General features: G+C 42.0%; 2 protein-coding genes across 9 annotated transcripts in view; both read right to left on the bottom strand.

Annotated features, from left to right (window-relative positions):
* Positions 1-21,218, bottom strand: part of TXLNG (taxilin gamma) — a 62,555-nt gene extending 41,337 nt beyond the window's left edge. For 3 of the 8 annotated variants that reach the window (XM_069100698.1, XM_069100693.1, XM_069100697.1), the window contains exon 1: positions 21,029-21,217. In XM_069100698.1, the coding sequence (XP_068956799.1) occupies positions 21,029-21,127 (99 nt within the window). In that variant the 5' untranslated portion in view covers positions 21,128-21,217. Of the gene's footprint in view, positions 1-20,079; positions 20,202-20,229; positions 20,538-21,028 lie in introns of those variants that run through there. The other 5 variants (XM_069100692.1, XM_069100699.1, XM_069100695.1 and 2 more) reach the window with 5 other exon arrangements.
* Positions 21,219-21,229: 11 nt separating this feature from the next.
* Positions 21,230-21,770, bottom strand: part of LOC138171241 (uncharacterized) — a 1,597-nt gene continuing 1,056 nt past the window's right edge. The window contains exon 2 of the mRNA XM_069100704.1: positions 21,230-21,741. Coding sequence (XP_068956805.1) covers positions 21,381-21,741 — 361 coding nt within the window. The 3' untranslated portion in view covers positions 21,230-21,380. The remainder of the gene's footprint in view (positions 21,742-21,770) is intronic.

Here is a 21,770-nt window from a genome sequence, read left to right as displayed (position 1 = left end):
GGAAAATGGTTACAATGGAGGGGAAGAATAGGAAGGCAAAAGGGAATTCCCATTGAATTTGGCTTGGGAAGGGAATGAAATACACACTAAATAGGGTATCTCGCCCTCCAGGAGAGTAGGGGGAATGGGTATGAGAGGGGGGAAGATGGAAGGGAGGTCAGGCTGGGGGGGGAGGGAAGTTGGAAGCACTTACTTTTGAAAAGGGACAGGATCAAAGCAGAAAACAGAACAAGTGGGAGGTGGGATAGGAGGGAGGGAAATATAGTCAGTCTTTTACAATATATCTACTACCGCGTTTCCCCGATAATAAGACACTGTCTCATTAATTTTTTTTGGACAGAAAAACACCAGAGGGCTTATTTTCAGGGGAGGGCTTAATTTAGAGGAATCTTACACAGTAAGGGGAGGGCTTATTTTCGGGATAGGTCTTATTATTGGGGAAACACGGTACGTTATTGTTTTGCATTAGCACACATGTACATCCTATACTGAACTGCTTATCTTCTCAGTAAGGGTGGGTGACAAGGGAGGAAGGGAATGAATCTGGAATTCAAAGTTGCAAAATCAAATATTCAAATATATGTGTGTGTGTGTGTGTGTGTGTGTGTGTGTATACTATTAGAAATATTATTTTACATGTAATTGGGAAATAAGATATACAGGCAGTGGGGCATAGAGATCCACTGGAAAAGTCTGAAGGGATATGGGAGAAGATATGGGAGAGAGAAGATTGGAGGAGGGGATATCCTGTGGGACCGATATTTTGGGGCAGTGGGTAGGGGAAAAACGGGGAGAAAATTTGTAACTCAAAATCTGGCGGAAATGAATGATGTAAATCAGAAGTTAATAAAGCATTTAAGAAAAAAAAAAGAAAAGGAACATTTAACCTCTACTTGAAAATCTCTAATTGAAAGTACTTTTAAGCAGAGAGGCAAATCCATCCCACTTTTGTACTATTTAATAGGAAGCAGATTTTTTTCTCTAAATCTAATGCCTGTTTTGCCTTCCCAGGCATGCAGTAGAACAAGTAAACTTTCCTTTCACATAACATCCCTTGAATTACATTAAGACTAAAATAATTTCTTGCTACCCCTAACTCACATCCTAAAAGTCTTCTCTTTACTAGGCTTAATATCCCCAGCTCCTTCAAATGTTTACATGGGATGTTCCATCTTCTTGTGACACATACTCCATTTTGTCTGTCTTTCCTAAAATGTGGTAACCAGAACTGAATACAGTACTAACATTTAACATAATAATACCAACACCACAAATGAACTAAATTCATAAAACTGCAGGTGATCCAAAAATCAATGAAATAGATAGCGGGGGGCGGCTAGGTGGTGCAATGAAGAGAGTGCCGGCCCTGGAGTCAGGAGGACCCGAGTTCTAATCTGGCTTCAGACATTTAACACATACTAGCTGTGTGACCTTGGGCAATTCACTTAACCCCAATTGCCCTGCCCTCCCCTCTCCAAAAAGCTAAAAAAAAGTGGGCTAAATGACTAGCCTATGTCTTTTGTGCAGTCTTTGATAATATGCCACAGAATGGAAAAAAGGGCTTTTCCAGTGTTGCATTCATCTCTAGAACTGCTAAAATTTTTAAAAGGATCTCCAATTAACTGGAGTGAGCCTACTTGGAGAATTCATTTTTAAAAATTTTTATTTAAATGAGTGGCAAAAATATCCAGTCACCTATAGATTCTACTACCGCAGGTTACGCTTCCCTTTGGTGCCCATCTGACAGAGATTTATCCATTCTTAAGGGGCTAGGGGTTGTGCTAAATGTATTTCATACTGTATTTGGACCAGCCCCACAAGGGTCTTTTAACATGGATTCCATCAGGTTGAGGGGGCAGATCCTAAAGAGCGGCATAAATTGCATGTCAGTGCTCTTGGACACAATCTAATTTGATTACTATCCCCATTTGGTAGATGGGAAAATTAAGTCTCATGGATGTTTAACCAAGGTCACACGGCTAGTAATGGGGCAGAGCTAAAACTCGAATTCAGGCACTTATCACTCCAATTTAACTGGAGCAACAAAACTACTTTGGAAAACTGGTGCATGGAGGTCATTTCAGTGTTCTTAGTTATCACTTATAGATTTTAAGGGAAACCCCCCCGGCATGAAAGGCACAAAGGCCTTGGCCACCCTCTCTTGGCAGGCTACACGAAGACTGCACTACTGCATCTAGTCTATCCAGAGAGCCTAGCACTAAGACTGCCTTACTGTGTAGGGACACATTCCTCCTGCAGTCCTGAGATTCTTCCCTCAAGCACCTCAAACTGCTGCCCTCCCTTAGGCCACCCTCCAACAAGCTTCACCACCAGCTCCATAGGGCCCGGCTGACAGCCCTGGGCTCCTAAGGATGAACAACACCTCCCTAGCACAGTATCAGTCTTCGGGGAATGGGGTGCCCAGCGCAGTGAGATTCTGTGCCCCCTCCACCTGTCTGGGGAAAAGCAGCCTTTCAAGAAGGTGGTAGTCACCAACTCTCTTATTTTCAGAAAGGGAATCATATAGCACGCATTCCACCATAGGGAGGGGTGTAAGCTCCTAGATGGACTGAGATGTGTTCAGGTACTTGAGTGTTGGGACTGCTGACATGATGGTCTCTTCATTGGGGCTGGAGAGGCAGGTGATGACAGGTTTGATGCTTTCCAACTAAAGCATATATTTTTTGTTGACTTTATTCAGGGACAGGTTGTAGAGGCCACCGAGGCTCCCTCTGGCACAACTGGAGGCTTTTGGTCCATGGGGAACACCTTAGGAGGGTATGTGCTCAGCTCCTTGACTTCTCCTAAGCAGAAGGCAGCGCTTACACTACTGCCCCTAGCTGGGCAGACAAGATGGAGAATTTAAAGGACACTGACAATAATAAACATGATTAAAAAACAAGCCACAGTTGGGTTTTGATCTGCACGCCACTGTATGAAATGCCTTTCATTAGCGTGCTTGATTAAATAAGACGGAAATATTTAAGCCTAAAGAAGCATGGCTCACCTCTAATTAATTCCATGAAACCTGCCTATAATAGTAAAATAAATACTAAGAACATGCATCAGAAGTGGTCCCAATTGCACAAATAACAAGCTACATAACCATAAGCAAGTCACCTAACCTGTCTAGACCTTGGCTGCTCGACCTATAAAAAGACAAGGTTAAAGCAAATTTCTAAGCTCTTGGAGCAAATTTCAAAGCATTTTCAAGCTCTCCTTAAGAATGTAAGATCACAATTCTAAACATCGGTTATTGTAGAGTTAGTCAATATGATGGCACTGCGGACTGAACAGAGAGGGAGAGCCCTTAACCTCTGTATTATATTGGGTAAGACAACTTGTATCTTTGAAGTTATCCTTTCTCACTGCTGTAAAATAAGTGTTTCTCATCTATACACCAACCCACTCCCTCTAATTTGTTGTGAATTTTAAAATCTAAACAAGTTATTACAACTGTGTCAAGGAAGCATAAATAGAAAAAGAGCGGTTTCCTCTTTGTTAATGAGCTTTTACTGCACAGATTCTAAATGCTGCTATTTTGGGTACTCAGAGGCCTTACTTGACCAATAGGTGAAATGTTACTATATTTCTCTTTCCCTTATAAAAAAACAACAAAGTCTTAAGGCTCTTTACCAGATTTCACCTCTCTAAATGCCAAACTTCCTAATCTTCTCGGTTATCCATGATACACTCTCCTAAAGTGTCTCTCATCAAAATTCCCCTTTTAAACAAAAAATGGAAATTGTATAGTCTCAAAAAGATGGCAAAACCTGCAGCTCCCAATCTGTCTGTTGGCTATCAAGGCAGTGCCAAGATCTTAGCACATCTCTCAATTCCTTTCCATCAAGGTTCAAACAGCAGAGTTACGTCTCTATTTGCTAGTTCCATGACTTGGTCAAGTCACTTCTTTAATGGCCTTAGTCCTGATTTGCTATCTTAAAAATGAAAGGAGTTTTATATATATGTACATATATATATACACATATATATGCCCCTTCTTATTCTAAATCATGACATGTTTATCTATGTTCAGTGAATACAAGATCCCTACTTAATGTCACTGATGCCTTCTTTTTGCTTTCTATATAATAAGCACTTAAGTGACTTAGAGCATGATTACGAAAAGGAGAGGTGACAGAAAAGATCTCTTAGCAAACTGATTACTTTGAAATTACTAGTCTTGAGATAAACATTTAAACATCCCCAAGTTTTTTTTCCTTTCTCATGGCACAAATACTGCTATCTAAAGGATGATTCACCTCTAATTAATTCCACGAAGCCTGCCTATAATAGTAAAAAGAACACTAAGACTATGCATCAGAAGTGGTCCCAGTTGCACAAATAACAAGCTATGTAACCACAAGCAAGTCACCTAACCTGTCTAGACTTATGTTGCCTGACCTAGAAAAAGACAAGTACAGAAGATAGAATATTACATACATTCATTGTCTCAACAACAGAATGGGGAAAGAAACATGTAAAAGTTTTGGTATTGGTCTTCCAAGTTCTGGATAATTTGTTCATGCTCAAAAAGTTCTTAGTTAATAACGTAGGGTCATAATTATAAATATCAGTTACTACAGTGTGTTAGTCAATGAAATGATGCCCCTATCTACTGAACAGAGACATCCCTTAATTTCCACATATTGGATAAATTGTATCTTTAATTAGGCAGTCAACCTTTCTCAATATTTTCAATTCCTCAAAAAGCAAATCAAATGCACATGGCTATTTCCATTTAAAAAATAAAAAGGAGGGGTGGCTAGGTGGCGCAGTGAATAAAGCACCAGTCCTGGAGTCAGGAGGACCTGAGGCCAGACCTCAGACACTTGACACTTACTAGCTGTGTGACCTTGGACAAGTCACTTAACCCCAATTGCCCTGCCTTCCCCTCTCAAAAAAAAAAAAAAAAAAGCAGTCACAATTGCGGATGTGATGTGTCAGGCACAGTGAACTTGTTTTGTAACATTTCCTATTCTTTTTTGAGACTGTCTCCCTATATGGCCTAACAAGCTGGAAGTGAAGCAGCCAACATGGCTTTGGAATGGCAAGGAAACTTTGGCTAATTCTGCCCCCCCAGAAGGCAGACACCTGATAGCGTTAGCTCTACGGCTCAGAACTCTGAATGGAGCTCAAGTGATCCACCAGCCTCAACCTCATTCCTCAGTAACAGTAACTACTGACATACACCATCACACCCAGAAGTCTATGCAATTCTTCTTAAAGCAATCCTGAAAATCACATATAAAATTTTAACTTGATTTTTACATTGACTGGGGAAAAAGTAATTTCTACAATACACTTATTAACTGTATAAATACAAAACTATGCATATGAATTTTAAGATACTAAAACTGGCAAGAGAGAAAATATGTACTATATAAATTGAATACTGAGGGTGATACATTATTACAAAAACAAAACAGAAAGTAGACTTCATTTTACAAAGTCTCAGGAAAACAAAGACAAAAATATACAAAGCGTACTCATGAATAAAATGGCATAAACAGGACAGAGACAGTACTGTTTAATGGATAAAGAACCAGCATCAGGATGACCTGTTTTAGGACTCCCTGGACATAGACCTCAGGAAGTCACATATAACCTGTGCGTCCCAGTCACCTCTCTGAAGATTGAGCTACATAAACAAAGGAAGTTCTTCAAGAGGAAGATACTTACACATACCCTACCCTACACAGATGGAATTACAGGACATGAATGTTGAAAGGTATAAAGACAAAGAAAAGTGGAACCTTCAGTCTCAAGGCCACAGGTGGCCCTCGAGGTCTTTAAGCGTGGTGTTTTTTAAATAGCAGGTGTTATCTAGGGGAATGCAATGATCTTGAGGAGGTGTGACAGTGGCAAGGAGGGAAGAAAATAAGGCATCCCAGATCTGAACAAAGATAGTTGTCGAAGGAAAGTCTTTGGAAGCTGCAGTGAAGCTCGGTTCTGTTTGGATGCCGATGAGTCATCTTAGACTCCTCCCTCTTTCATCCTTCAGATCCAATCAGTGGCCAAGCTTTGATACTGACTATAACTCATATTTCCTTCTCTCTATTCTCAGGGCCACCACACATTTCTGAAAGAACTTTTTAAGTTCTTGGCTGGACTCCTGCAGTGTCCCCTATCTGGTCTCCAAACCTAAACCTCCAATTCATTCTCCACAAAGCTGCCAAAGTGAAATTTCCCAAAGCACAGACTTGAAGATGTTCCTTCCTCAAAAGCTCAAGTGCTTCTCTTTCTTTGAAGACCTTCATTATCTGGTTCCTACCTACCTTTCCAAATCTGTTCTTCTCCATTTTCATTTTGTGCCAAGCTCACCAGCCTTCTGCTGTTCCTCACCTCCTATCTGCAGGCCTTGAATGCACACCTCACTGTATTTTCCTGTTCCCTTCAAGGCTAAACCGAAGCGTCACCTCCTAGAGCAGAAGTTCCTAACCTGGAACATTTTATACAAACTGCCAAGGGACACAAGAAACTTGTGACAGGGTTTTGAGAATATTTGATGAGCATATTATCCAGCTGAAATATCCCAAGAGTTTGTAATTGATTTCTAATCAATGAAATTAACAAATTTTTGGCATAGCCTAGAAGAAAAATTAATCTGTTTTCTTATGTGCAAATGTATGGTAAGTAATAGAATTTAATTCTTTTCATATTAAATAAGGGATTCAAGATCGAAAAAGGTTGAGAACACCTTTGTACTAAGCCAATCCTAATCTCTGGTCCTCAAATGGCGAATTAATTGGTATTCATTTTATTTCCACACAATAGAATGTAGCCTCTTTGGGAATTGATATTGTTTCATTTTGTGTGCATCCACAGGACCTTGCTTAATGTCTAGCACATATGCTTGTTGAGTAAATGGGAATTATAGAAGTAACAAAACGATGCAAAGGCACAAGCAGAAGCGATTCAGAAGAAATGGAAGTTAATATATATGACTGCAATAACTAAGTGAAAAACAGTAAGCACTCTTAGTGGTGAACGATGGGGAGGGGTGTATACCAAAACAATCCACAAGCATTTAAGCATGTCAGGCACTATTCTAGGTTCTAGAGATAGAAATAAAAGGAATCAAACAATCACTACCTGTCATGACTCTTGTGCTCTAATGAAGACAAAAGAGATACATTAAATATGTTCATCATAAACATAAAAGAATGAATTCAAGTAAATCTAAAACAGTTAAGTGCAAGGGATGGGGTGCTTGTGCTTGGACCCCAAATCTAAGATCACATTTCTCCCTAGCTTCAAAACACTATCCCTGACAGTTTTCTCCCCAGCCCAAGGATACTACTAGTGATAACTCATAACCACACCTTACCCCACAATTACTCATAAGCAGGTCCTTAGTAAAATAAATTATCTTTCTCTATCACAAGAACAAGCTGACCTCTTAAGAAACTTTCTTGTTAAAAAAAACGATTATCTTGTAACCACAGAATTATCATGTATTGATTTCCAAACTTATCACATTCAACCCAGAGGTCAAAGCTATATGCAATAATTCCCAAAGCTGTCTTACTACAAACATAATAGACCAAAAATACTCTCCTGAGAAATACCTTCCCCTGGTTTCCAGTAGTAAATGGCATCTGTGACCAAGGTTGTAGGTTATCACCTAATTAGCATGTTAGCACTTAATCCACTACTTTTTCTATAAAAACTTTAGTTTGCATCACTCCAGTTAAGGTGCAAGTTCTTAAGGAGCGCTGCCTACTGTAACAGGGTAATAAACCTATGCTAACTTGACTTAAAGATTGCTTGAGTCCATGAATTCACTGCAGATGACTGAACCTCCCACCCCACCCCCCTTCAAACCTCATCACAAGTAGTTACTCATATTAAAAAAAAAAAAAAACTTTTCTAGCCACTCTTTTCACAGGAACAAAAACGGGGAACTAGATGGGTGTGCTATTAGTGAATGGCTAAACCAAGTACAGAATATGAAAGTAATGAAATATTTTTGTGCCATAAGAAATCACAAAACTGTTTCAGAGGAAACTGAAAAGATGTCTTTTATGAACTGACACAGGGAGAAGTGAGCACAACTTGAACAATTTATACAATGACAATATTACAGAAGAAAAGAATTTTGAAAGACTTTAGAACTCTGATCAATGAAATGGTAAGCCAAAAGATAGAAGATAAAACAGACCACTGAGATGATAGACTCACTTTTTCAGACATGACTAATGTGGGAATTTGTTTTGACAGATGTTTTTGTTTTGCTTTACCTTTTTGCTTTTTTAGGAGGGCAATTAGGGTTAAGTAACTTGCTCAAGGTCACACGGCTAGTGTGTGTGTGTGTGTGTGTGTGTGTGTTAGTTAAGTGTCTGAGACCAGATCTGAACTCGGGTCCTTCCGACTCTGAGGCCATCGCTCTACTCATTGCGCCACCTAGCCGTCCCTGCTTTACCTTTTCTCAACACAATTTTTCCAGGGTGGGGGGAACAAATTATAAATGCCTGTAAACAGAAATAGTTATTAAGGAAGGAAGGGTAGTAACAGGCTAAGAAAGGCTTCCTGTAGAATGCAGCACCATGCCCCAAAAGCAGGGTCTGTCTGCCTCAAGGTTCTCCCCATCCCATTCCATTCTCCATTAGGTCACTAAAGTGATTTGCTTAAAATGCAACTGCAATCATGTCACTCTACCTACTCAAACTCCAGTGGCTTCCTATTGCCTCCAAGAGCAATACTAAATGCTGTGGGATCCAAAGATAAACCCAAATTAATGGGAAGGTGCACTTGTGAACCTCTCTCCCTCCTCCCTTTCTAGTCTCACACCTTACGCTCCAACACATACTCTTTCAATTCAATGACACTGGTGTCCTGGCTGTCCCAGGAACAAAGCGTTCCATCTCTTGGCAGCAGGATTTGTCTCTGCTTGTCCCATGTGCCTGAAACACTATCCCCTCCTCTGTGCACAATATTACTGACCTCCCTGGCTTACTTTACGTCCTAATTAAAAATCTCACCTTCTACAGGAAGCCTTCCCTAATCCCCCTTAATTCCCAATTTATCCTGTGCGTTGCTTGTTTTTACACGTTGTCTCCTCCTTTAGATAGTAAGCTCCTTGAGAAGGAGGATTTGTATCCCCAGCACTTAAATGTTTACTGATTGATTTATTTTATGAGGTGGAAATGAAGAGTAAGTACATTTTAAGCATGGGGAAGTCATTGCTAGAGCTGGGGGTGGGCACTGAAGTGAATACCCAATGTCCAGGCAGTGTGGAAGACAGTGCAGAGTAACCGCCAATAATCTGGTATGAGGTTGGAAATGGCTTTAAAAGCTAAAAGAGTTTCTTTTATCCTAGAGGTAATAGAGAGCCACGGGAAAGGATAAGGGCTTCACATGACCACATCTGTACTTGATGAAAATAACTGGCAGCAGTGTACTGGATGGTCTGGGAGAATGGTGAAAGCCTTGAGAAGAGATTGCGATAATCCAGGTGAGAAGTGACTGAATGGCTCAGTTTTTTTTTTTCCAGTAAAATAAAGAGAAGTTCTCCACAGAGAGAAAGGGGTGGGAAGCCTGAGGAAAGAGGTTTAAAAGTTTGGAAGAGCTGCTTTCCTACAATGAGAATTTAGTTGAAGCTAGTAGCATGAATTTACAATGAACCCAGTCAGCAAGACTGTTATTTCCTCCAGTTCTCTCTGTTCAGCAGCACATGAATATGAGTATAGGAGGCAGATGGTGAGAGTAATCCAGGGCTGAAGTCTGACAAGGGCTTGAGGTATCTGAGAATAAAGGATAATATGGAGTTCAACTGGCTACTATAGGGTTCTGACTCACAAGGAAACAAAGTAAAGATAGAGAAAGACCAATTGTCTGAAAAAGTACTGAGGGATAGAGAATTCAGAGGTCTTAAGAAAAAAAGAAATTTCAAAGGACTGAGGCAGTGGTAGAGACTGGATGATAGAAAGGGTACTGTCAGATGGAAAAATGGTCATGAAGACGTAGAACAGTCGTGTGTCATGATAAGAGCCAACGTGACCATCTCTAGATGAAACGGATTCTTCCTTTATTGTTTTTTGGTAAAAGACAAAGTGCAGCAGAAGTAGGGGCTCAAAAAACAGAAAACAAGAACCGAGTTCAAATCCAGCCTCAGACACTTGACACTTAACTACCATGTTTCCCCGATAATAAGACACTGTCTTATTAATTTTTTTGGAAAAACACCAGAGGGCTTATTTTCAGGGGAGGGCTTATTTTAGAGGAATCTTACACAGTAAGGGGAGGGCTTATTTTCGGGATAGGTCTTATTATCGGGAAACCCAGTAGCTATGTGACCTTGGGCAAGTCATTTAAACTTTCCCCCCTCAAAAAAAAAAACAAACTAAACAGAAAACATCAAAAAGAGCTTCCTATACTGCTCCCAAACAATTATACTGTTCTTTTCCTAAAACAGAGAGAGAGAGAGAAAGAAAAGGAAGGAAAGGTTAATTTGCACCTTCCCCTCAACTCTCTAGCCCTCCCTCCTCAAACCTCAGAGAAAAAGAATTTAAAATAGGGCCCCAAACCACAGGAGAGTTGCTTGCATTCTCTAGTCTTCCGTAATACAAATAACAAGTATACCTAACATTCATTTGTGAATTCTTTTTCTTAAAACTCAAAATTATTTTAAAATAAAAATATAGTCATAGTAAAAGCTTAATAAAGTTTTCTTAAAGTGTTTTTGTTTTTTTGGGGGGGAAGGGGTTTGGCAAGAGAAAGAGAGCTATTAGAGTAAGAAATTAATGGTCTTTTGTCTCCTCAAAGTGACCTCTGATCTAAAAAGTTAAACTGAAGACTTTGAAAAACCCATGAAATCCTAGCTTATAATCAGAAAGTCCTTTTAACAAAGCACCTTCATACACAGATAACTACAAAATATGAGAGACAAACTGGGAGGTAAAAAGGTTATGCTAAACCCCCTTAAAATGAAAATAAAGAAATAAATTTTGTTTTATCTGGTGAAAAGCACCCAGAGTAGAAGAAAAGAAGTGTGATAAGAGCCATTTTGGAGGATACTTAAAAAAACTCCAAAAATTCAAACGCACAGTAATCCCTTAATAGACAGTAATGTTGCAATTTTACTAATCACTGACAGTACAATGAGCAGTACGACAAAACTTTTAGAACAAAATATATCAACGTTTGTTAAAGTTTAAGGGGCTTCTCCATCAAGTAAAAAAGTTTAGTTATAATTTCCACTAAGTTTTTTACTAAAATATGAGCATTTAAACATGCTGAAAGATGCTTCTCTAAAAGTTAACTTACTCTGATCACAATGAACAAAAAAATGAAATATCCTTCAGAGGAAAAAAAGTCCACCCCCACAAAAAAACCCCCAAACAACCTGCTATCAGACTATGTTACTACTACCTATATTGTAAAATTCAAAATATCACCACATCCACAATTTCATCAGAATTCTTCCTAGGCATTTATTGCCCAATTGATTTAATATTAAAGAAAAGGGAAAATTTTTTTTAAAAAAAGATGCACCCCTTTTGATACTAACCTAAACTGAATAAATCACCCTAAGAATCACGATTGGGCCCTATAGTCAAACATTACAAGTGGGCTCTGAAAATGGAGTCTTACTTGTAGGCATCTCTCTTTCACTAACATCCTATTTTTATGCCATCTTCTCATAGAGGTGAACCGGACTACTTAAAAGGGGACACGCTCCGGCAGGTCCCACACCAGGTTAAAAGGCCCAATCTGTAGGGAACTGTCTCTTTCAAGAACCTACTCAACTAAACCAAAGCCAGCCACTATTAGGCCACGGAATCGCCCTATACCAGGCCCCTGTGGTGGACTGCCACCTTCCTGATAATCAGTTCCTAAATGGAACTTCCTCAGTAAAGCCATGACCTTAAATTTAGGGATTCCTTCTTTATATAATTTAGATTATAAACAAGGCAGATAGATGGGTCACAAGCTGGACTGATGGAAGTAACCACAGAAAGGAAATTATAGATTACTCAAGTATTTCCCAACCACTCTATACAATAAACACTCCTGAAAAGTACTGTATAAATTGTATCATTTGTTTCTGTATACCAATGAACTTGAAAACTTGCTACTTTAAAGAATCCTACATGATTCCTTTTATATAACAAGGCATTCCCAACTTATGTTGTGTATATCTGGATTCTAACATCTCAAACATGTCATTAGATCAGGTATAAAAACACAATGTAAATGAAATTTTAAAAACATGGCTTGAGAAACTATTCATGATATCAAAATCTATTATTAAAGAGAATGTACTTCTAGTTAGATTATGTCTTAAAAAAAAAAAAAAAGACGGCCTGGCTAGGGGACGTGGTGAATGGAGCATTGGCCCTGGAGTCAGGAGGACCTGAGTTCAAGTGTGACCTCAGACCCATAACACAAAAATTTGCTCCCAAGGATTTAATAATTGCCATCTGTACGCTGATGATTCTCAAATGGACCTCTCCTGCCCCAATCCCTAATCTCCAAATGCCTTTCAGACAGTTAGACTTGGCTGTCCAGGGGGCCCGTTAAACTCAGTTATCTCCCAAACAGAACTCATTATACTTTCTTTCTAAACCCTCCTCCCCCCTCCCACCTTCACTATTACTCTAGAGGGCAACACTATCCTTCCAGTCCTTCAAGCTCACAATTTAGGATTCGTTCTGGATTCCTTACTATCTATCTCTCACCCCTTACATGCAAGCTGCTGCCAAGGCCTGTGGATATCACCTGTGCAACATCTCTAGAACACACCCCCTTCTCTCTGACATTGGCACCATTCTACTCTAGGTCAGGCCTTGATTAAAGCAGCAGCCTACTAGTAGATCTGCCTGCCCTCAAGTCTCTCCCCACTCCAGACCATTCTCCATTCAGTCACTAAAGTGATTTTCCTAAAATGCAAGTCAGAATATGTCACCCCTGGAGAACAATTTGGAACTATGCCCAAAGGGCTTGAAAACTATTTGATCCAGCAATACCACTACTAGGTCCATATCCTAAAAAGAATATAAAAATGGAAAAATGTACATGTACAAAACTAAAAGCACTTTCTGTGATGACAAAAATTTGGAAATTGAGGGGATGCCTATCAATCGGGAAATGGCTGAACAAGTTTGTGGTATATGAATGTAATGAAACGCTGTAAGAAATAATGAGCAGGCAGATTTCAGAAAAAGTACTTTGTAAAGACGATGCTTTGGGCAGCTAGGTGGCCCAGTGCACCCACCCTGGAGTCAGGAGAACCTGAGTTCAAATCTGGCCTCAAACACTCAACACAAAAACTAGCCGTGTGACCTTGGGCAAGTCACAACCCCAAGTGCCCTCCAAAAAGCAAAAAAAAAAAAAAAAAGACTTATGATGCTGAGTGAATTGAGCAGAACACTATACACGGTAACAGCAACACTGTTCAATGATCAACTTTGGTAGACTTAGCTCTTCTCAGCAATACAATGATCGAAGACAATTCCAAAAGACTTATGATGGAAAGTACTATCCACATTCAGAAAAGGAGCTATGGAATCCGAATGAAGATCAAAGAACACTATTTTCTGGGATTTTTTTTGTTTTTTCTTTTTTGTGGTTTTCCCCTTTCGTTGTTTCTTCTTTCACAACATGACTAATGTGGAATATGTTTAATTATGATTGTACACATATAGCCTATATCAGATTGCTCGCCATCTTGGGGAGTGAGAAAAAAATTTTCAACTCAAAATCTTATAAAAGTGAATGTTGAAAAAAAATAAAACATTTCAAAAATTTAAAAATAAGGGGTGGCCAGGTAGCTCAGCGAGTGAGAGCACTGGCTCCAGTGTCGGGATGACCTGGGAATCAAATCCAGGCTCAGATACTCAGCACCACACCCAGAAATAACTGGCCGTGTAACCTTGAGCAAGTTACTTAACCCCGATTGCTTTAAAAAAAATTTTTTTTAAATAAATCCCTGTGGCTTTCTTTTGCCTCCAGAAACAAATACAAAATGCTCTGCTTGGCATTCAGTCTTTCATAATCTAACTTTCTCCACAACCCTTCTCAATCCACTGACACTGGCCTCCAGCTGTTCCAGGAACAAGCCACTGCATTTCTTGGCTCCAGGCTTTTTCTCTGACAGTCCTCTATGCAGGGACTGTTCTCTCTCCTTTACTCCAAAGAGTAACTCCTACAGGAAGCCTTCCCTATTCATCTATGTTCTATTTATCCTGTATACAGCTTGTTCTCTATAGATAGTATTTTCTCCATTAGACTGTAAGTTTCTTGAGGGCAGGGAGGTTTTTTTCCTCTTTTGTATCCCTAGCACTTATCAAAGTACCTGGTGTTCAATAAATTGTTTACAAATTGAATTGAGTAAACCTTCAAGATTGCAAAGGCAAAAGCAGGAACAAGTCCTTCTCTGCCCTGAAATAGCTATTTCCCTCCCCACCCCCACAATTGCACAAAGTATAAGTAAAGTATTATTACAATGTAATAAGGATTGAGGGTCAGAGGAGAGAGGTCAGAAAACAGAAAAGGCCTCCCAGGGGATCCTAGAAGTAAGCTAACAGTTCCAAGTTTGGCGATGAACCTAAATCATATACTTCTGTTACAAACAGAGTCTCACTTCTCTCATTGACTGTCACACTGACATACAGGCTTTGAAATGGAGAGAAAAAGGGAATTGAAAAGTTCCCCTCTGCCTCATCTCTACTGCCCCATCCCCCATGGAAAAAAAATCAATATTTGAGCTCTAAAGAGACCTTAGGGATCATATAAGTCCAGTAAATCCAGGGTTTTATAAGCTGGGGTAGGTAGATGGATTCCTAAAAGGGTCCAAGGATAAATTTCAGGAGGTCCATGAACTTACCTGAAGGGAAAAAAATTAAATTACATTTTTATTTCCACTAACCTCTAGCTGAAATTTAGCATTTCCTTCCATTATTTAAGAAGTTAGAGTAATCAGTAGACTGTCAAAGGCTTCCAGTAACACACAAAAAATAAACACTCCTGATCAAGTCCAACTCCCTCATTTTTACAGTTAAGGAAACTGTGGTTCTGAGATCTAGGAATCTGCCTAATGCCACACAGAAAAACAAGTGGCAGAACTACCAATCAAATCCAGATCTCATGACCATAAACTTGGTACTCCTGACATCAATTCTTCTCAACACTTCCACCACTCTGAGGCTGACGATAAAAAAAAGAGGAAATGGCAACAAAGTAGAATGAAGATCAACAAAATATGACCAGATCATTTTACGCTAACTTCTTCCCACCCTCCGCCCCAAGAAAGTTTTTATAAACACCCGCGCCAAAACAGATAATCAGGAAAAAAACGTGTATTCCAGAATCTGAACACCAGAATACAACGTCAATCTCCGAAACCACTAGTAAAAACTCCGTTTGAGCAGCAGTCCCCCTACAACATCCCAAATGATCGCTCCAGTCTCTGATGGGAATTCAGTACTTCTCAAAGGCAACTGTTTAAAAACATACCGGTAGTTGTTAGGCACGTTTTCATAACATTGAGCAAAAACATCTCTTCACATTCACTAGTGTCTGAAGAGAATTGCTACCACCCCTCAATCACTGTAAGATACTTTGTAAGATCCTATGCTTATCAAATTCCAATCATCTCCTCTCAAGAGTCTCTGGCTGCCTATGCAAAAATGCCCTTCTTGTACTTCCCATCACTCCCCTTCCCCATCTCATCTCCATTTACCTCCGCCCCTACCTCTCCAGAATCTCTATTCTGTGCCCCCAGAACCGTTACAAATTCTCCTTCTTCTTATACTTCTTTCACTCATTGAATCCTGGCTCCACCTTACTTCTATCAAAACACTTCATGCCAGGCTAGTACTCAATACACTTTTTCACAAGCACTTCTTCTCCCAACACGTACTGGAAAAGGAGAAAGAATATACATACTCCTTACCCCTCACTGCTATTTCCAGACTCCATCCTGCTGCTATCCCTCAACCTCTCTTAATATGTTTATATCCTGGCCCTGGAGTCAGGACGACCTGAGTTCAAATCCAGCCTCAGACTAGCCATGAGATCTTGGGCAAGTCACTTAACCCCAATTGTCTCCAAAAAGCAAAAAAATAAAAAAGAAAGCTATCTTTCTCATGAGTGTTCTCATCTCCATTTTAGCCCTCAAAACCCCTCTACCTCAACCTCCATTTAGCCACAAATAAAATGGTGGCCCATCTCTTTGCCAAGGCCAACTCTTAGACAATGAAACCATTCTGACTCCTCCAGGATAGTGCTTGTTACCTGAGTCTTTCTCATTTACAATCTGGCTTTACCTACTGGATCCTTCAATACTCCATTAGAGAATGCCCATATCTCCCCATTCTTAAAATACTTTCACTTGACCTCAGGCTACTGTTCTTTCCTTCTCCACCCTTTACAAGACAGTCTAAATAAATCAATGCCTCTGGCTTCCACTTTCAACAAGACTTTATTTTAACAAGACATTTATTTCTCAACTTTTTTTCCTCACATGGCCACTTCCATGAAATTCTTTCTGAAAAGCATGCTCTTAGTTGCTAAATCTCACAGCCTTTTTTTCTGTCCTTAAGTCCTTTCTCGACCTTTATTTGCCCCCCCCCATGGATGTTTATCAGTAAAACCTATTCATGTGTCCTTTAATGCTCTCAGACACCCAGATTCTCTAGCTATATTCTATATCACATCACTGTTTACTGGATATCATCACCTGGACGTCCTGTAGGAATCTCCAATTCAGCATACTGTAAAAAATTCTCTCTCCTCACAAATTTATCTTTCCTTGCACATTTCCCTTTTATGTTAAAACTATCACCATTCTTTGATTAATTATCACCCTCATCTCCTCCTTCCTCAAATTTCCCCCATTTCAATTAGTTTACTCTTACTCAGTATCTCTCAAGTCTGTCCCTTTTTGTCCACTAACACTGCCATGCACCTACTTCAGGCCTTCATCACCCTAACTGAACTATTCCATAAGCCTTCTAATTAATCTCCTTGCTTATCTCCCCTCTCTTCAATACATTATCCACAAAATTATCTTCCTAAAGCAAGTATGACCATGTCACTCCAGGTAAAGTTCAGACTCTTAAGCTTGGCATTTAAAGTGCTTCACCAAATGGGCTCTAGTCTAAGCTTTCTTGACTGACTTCACATACTGTATTTTATATAGTCTATAAACTAACATGCTTGCCATTTGTGAAACTTGCCGTTCCAACTCCTGTCTTTGCACACGTCCCCCATGCCTAAAACAGCCTTCCTTCCTCATCTTTATTTCAAGGCCCAATTTGGCTACTACCTAAGTGGTCATTTCTGATCCCCCTATTAATGTTACTTCTCTCTTCAAATTATGTTGAATGTCATTATGTATTTACGTGTCGCATTCCCCTGGTAAAATGTAACTGAAGACAGAAGCTTTACAAAACAAACAATACTATGCCTTGTACCTAGCAAAGAGTAGACATGCTTAATGAACTGAACTCTACCCATTCCTCCTAGTTCTGCCCTCTGTGGCTACAGGAGTCTAATTCTTTCTTCCATATTTAATTAAAAAAAAAAAAAAACTTTTGGGGCGACTAGGTGGTGCAGTGAATAGAGCACCAGCCCTAGAGTCAGGAGGACCTGAGACACTTAACACAAAAAACTAGCTGTGTGACCTTGGGCAAGTCGCTTAACCCCAATTGCTCCCTCCAAAAAGCAAAAAAGAAAAAAAAAAACCCTTAAAAAATTTTTTAATACCTTCATACAAACACTTAAACAGCTGAATAGCTCTAAGTTTTGTCTCCAGCTTCCTGATCTTAAAAAAAAAAAAGTTATCTGGATATAACCTTTTAAAAAAATCAACCTTCACAGTAAACATCACTAGTCAAGAAAACCCACTGTACAACCTAACATTTTCACCAATTCAATAACCTTATGTTGTATAGACACTAAACCTATCAAACTGTAGTTAAGTCATGCCCATAAGTCAAAAAAGCAAAACTCCTCCAAAGAAATCCTTAGTGTATGCAATAAATTATTGAACCACTAAATTTCTTTTAAAAGTGCTATTAATAGAAACTCAAGGAATTGTGAAATTGAATCCTGTAAACTAAAAGGAAACAAATTAAATTTTTAAAAAAGTGCTATTAATAGATGATAAAATAAAGTCTGCCTCATAAAGTCAAGTCAATTCAAAGGACCAAGAGGCATTCAAATACTCACAATTAAAAACGAACTTGATATACTGGAAAGCTCTAGATCCTTCCCTTCTGGCCAATTCCTTGAAAAACAAGACCCTTGGAAGAAAAACGCTTTTTTTCTTTCTAAAAGATAACATGGGGCAGCTAGGTGGCTCGGTGAATAGAGCACCGGCCCTAGAGTCAGGAGGACCTGAGTTCAAATTCGGCCTCAGACACTTGACACACTAGCCATGTGACTTTGGGCAAGTCACTTAAACCCAACTGCCCTCCAAAAAGCAAAAAAAAATTAAAAAATAAAAGGTAAGATGGCCATTTATCTCTGAGATAGCTGTATTTATGGAATACTACAGCAACCGAAGAAATCTGAAAGGGGAGGCTCATCTATTGTGTATTCTTTAAGAGTCTGCCTCCAAGTTAAGAAGACCTTGGACTAAAAATTTAAACTCTCAGTGTTCCAGTGCAACTAGTACTAAGATGCAGAAAAGGTGCTAAAGACACACCTGTAGACTAAGTTCCTGTACAACAATGTAAGTCCTTTACAAAGGACCAAAATATAGTGAAAACTAGAAGCCCTGGCTGTGTCCATCTCTCCAACCTATATAAAGACATATTTCTTTAAATACCAATTTTTTAATAATCATCAAGAATTAAATATTGTCCTTATTTCTCCATGAAGAAAATTAGGGTACAAAGATTGTCAAGTGGCTGCTCCTCCATCCCCTTTTTGGAGACCACAGACCTACAAGACAGAAACATACACAAAATGAAGGTCCACAAGGAAGCAGCTTAGTTATGTGAGGAAACAAAAAACACTCACCTGAATAAATTGATTTAAAAAAACATATTTACCCATATAAAACTCTGCATACCGTTTGACCCAGCAATACCACCACTAGGTCTGTATCCCAAAGACATCATAAAAAAAGGGAAAAGGACCCACATACATTAAAACATTTATAGCAGCTATTTTTGTGGTGGCCAAGACTTGGAAAGTGAGGCGATGCCCACCATTTGGGGAGGTGCATTATTGTGAGGGAATAAGAAATGATGAGCAGCCAGATTTCAGAGAAGCCTGGACTTCCATGACCTGTTGCTGAGTAAAGTAGGCAGAGCCAGAACACTGTACACACGGCAGCGCTGCCATATGACAGACTTAGCTCTTCTCAGCAATGCAACGATCTACGACACTTCCAAAGGACTCACGATGGAAAATGCTGTCCACATTCAGAAATAGAATTACGGAGTCCAAATGCAGATCGAAGCATGCAATTTTCTTTTTCTTTCTTTCTCGTGGTGTTTTCCTTTGCTTTATTCTTCTTTCACCATGTGACTAACGTGGAAATATGTTTATTATGATTGTACATGTATAGCCTATATCGGATTGCGTGTCTTGAGGTGGAAAGGGAAGGAGAAAGAAAATTGAGAACTCAAAATCTTATCAAAGTCAATACTGAAAACTAAAAATAAATTAAAAAGAGCACTTTGCCCAAAAATGCAAAGCGCTTAAAAAAAAATAATTTTGTTATCATTGTGGGGTGAGAAAAGGAATAAAGAAAGGGAGGGAGAAAATTAGGCACAGAAATCATAAGAAAGGCAGATGGAGAGGCAAAGTTCTAAAGTGTTAACAGGCTTGTTTTTCCAGTTCACTGTCCAGTGCAATCATAATCAGTTGTTTAACCATTGTTCCTATTAATAACAGCTGGCATTTACACATTGCTTTAAGTTTTGCAAAGCTTACACACCTCACTTGATCGAACAGAACAATCCTTGGAGATAGGTAACAGCGAGGATGCCCCCCATTTTAAAACATCCGAGGCACAGATTCCTGCTCTTTAAAAAGCAGTAAGGGGGCATGGGGGCTGGCACCCGAGGTCCCGCCTGCCAGCCAGACACTCGAGCCTCCCCCTTACTACCCACTGAATACCTGCCGTGTGACAAACGGCGTCTCAAGCCAGGTCTTGTCGGCGGCTTTCGGCTGCGTTCAGGGGCCGCTCACACGCTCACGGCGTGTTCGTGCAGGGCGCTCCGGCTTCCCGTGCCCCGCTCGGCCCTCCATCTTTCCCCAGCCTCTCACCTGCTCCCCCACCGTGCGTCCAGGAAAAAGTGCAGGCGCGGTCCCGTCCCCGGGTCCGGCCGGGCCCGAGGAGCGTGGGTCTCTTTACAGTCCAGGTAAGAAACAGGCAGCGGAGACCCGCGGGAGCGGAGACACGCGTGCTCCGGCGGCGCCTGGCGGAGGGGCCCTTACACGCGTTAGGGTAAAGCTCTGCACGGGGTCGGGGCGCCCCTTCTCACTCCACGGAGGGGGGCACAGCCACAGGGCGAAAAGGCCCCTCATTCGGGGCGCGGGTGGCCCAGTCCTGCGGCGCTCCAGGCTTCACCGGCCCCGCACGTGGCCAGCGCTCCCGCCTCCCCCCCGCGCGCAGCCCCGACGACTCCCCGGGAGCTAATCTTGCTGCGCAATAGCCTCCGGCGCGGCGCGGCGCGGGGCACAGCCCGCAAGAGCGCACTTCCCACTGGGAAGGGGACGGGGCGGGGCGGAGGCGGGACCGTGAGCCGGCCGGGTCCCGCGGTGCGGGCCCCCCGAGGAGGGCACGGACGGCCCTCGAGCCCGGCTCGCGCACCCCTCCTGCGCGCGCCCCCTTTCTGCGCGCGCCCCGCTCCCTGACGCGCGCCCCGAAAACACCAACAGCCCGGGGTCGTCGTGACGTCGTCCTCGGGCTCCCCTTCCCGGGGTCCCCCCAGCCGCCGTCCTCCGGTTCTCCCCCCCCCAGAAGGGAACCCGACCGGCAGGTCCTCGAGGCTACAAGGGACCGGGGAAAGGCGAAGAGGCCCGGGCAAGGCCCGGCGGGGAGAAGGGTTACCGCGGGGCTCACCTTCTGCCGCGGGCTGCGCTTCCGGCCGCCCCGTCCCGGCTCCGCAGCCTCTTCCCCGCCGCCTCTTCCCCGCGCTACCCCTTCTACTCGCGTCGCCATGAGGTGACGGCAGCAGCCAAACAAGCGGCCGGAGGGGAGGGGGGGGTCGGGAACCACGCAGCGCCGCTCGCCCTGCCCCCGCCGCCCGGCCAGCCAATTGCGGGGCCCCTTGGCCTACCACGTGACCGGAGGAGGCTCCCTCCCGGGGGCGGGAGCGCAGTGGAGTCGGGACGGGTAGGTAAGGGTTGGGGGGAGGGGAGGAAGGGAGAGCTGGGACGCGGCCCGGTGGAACCCCGGTTTGGAACCGGAAGAATCAAAGGGCAGACCGAGGCTGCGGGACTTTGCGCTCAGTGGCCACGCTCCCGAGGGAGGGAGACCACACATCCCGGCGTGCAGCGCGGCGGCCGCCCCCGTGAAGAGGCGAGCAGTCCCGCCTGGAGGGCTCGCTCCTGGGCTGCTGCGCGGCATGCTGGGAACTCTGGTGGCTGCACGCTGCACCTGATGCCTTCCCGGCTCTGGGGCAAGAAGCTGCCCCTGCCCGAGGGGGGAGATTTGGGGGAGTCCAGCCGTGTGGCTGCAAGCTGCACCTGATGCATTCCCGGCTCTGGGGCAGGAAAATGCCCCTGCCCCAGGGGGGAGATTGGGGAGCCCAGCCGTGTGGCTGCAAGCTGCACCTGATGCATTCCCGGCTCTGGGGCAGGAA

The sequence above is a fragment of the Petaurus breviceps genome, unplaced genomic scaffold, assembly GCF_028583685.1.
Source record: "Petaurus breviceps papuanus isolate PSGF00001 unplaced genomic scaffold, PetGlider_PUasm1.0 419, whole genome shotgun sequence".
Classification (NCBI taxonomy): domain Eukaryota; kingdom Metazoa; phylum Chordata; class Mammalia; order Diprotodontia; family Petauridae; genus Petaurus; species Petaurus breviceps.
The sequence above is the reverse complement of the archived record's forward strand: the minus strand, read 5'-3'. Positions and strand labels throughout refer to the sequence as shown.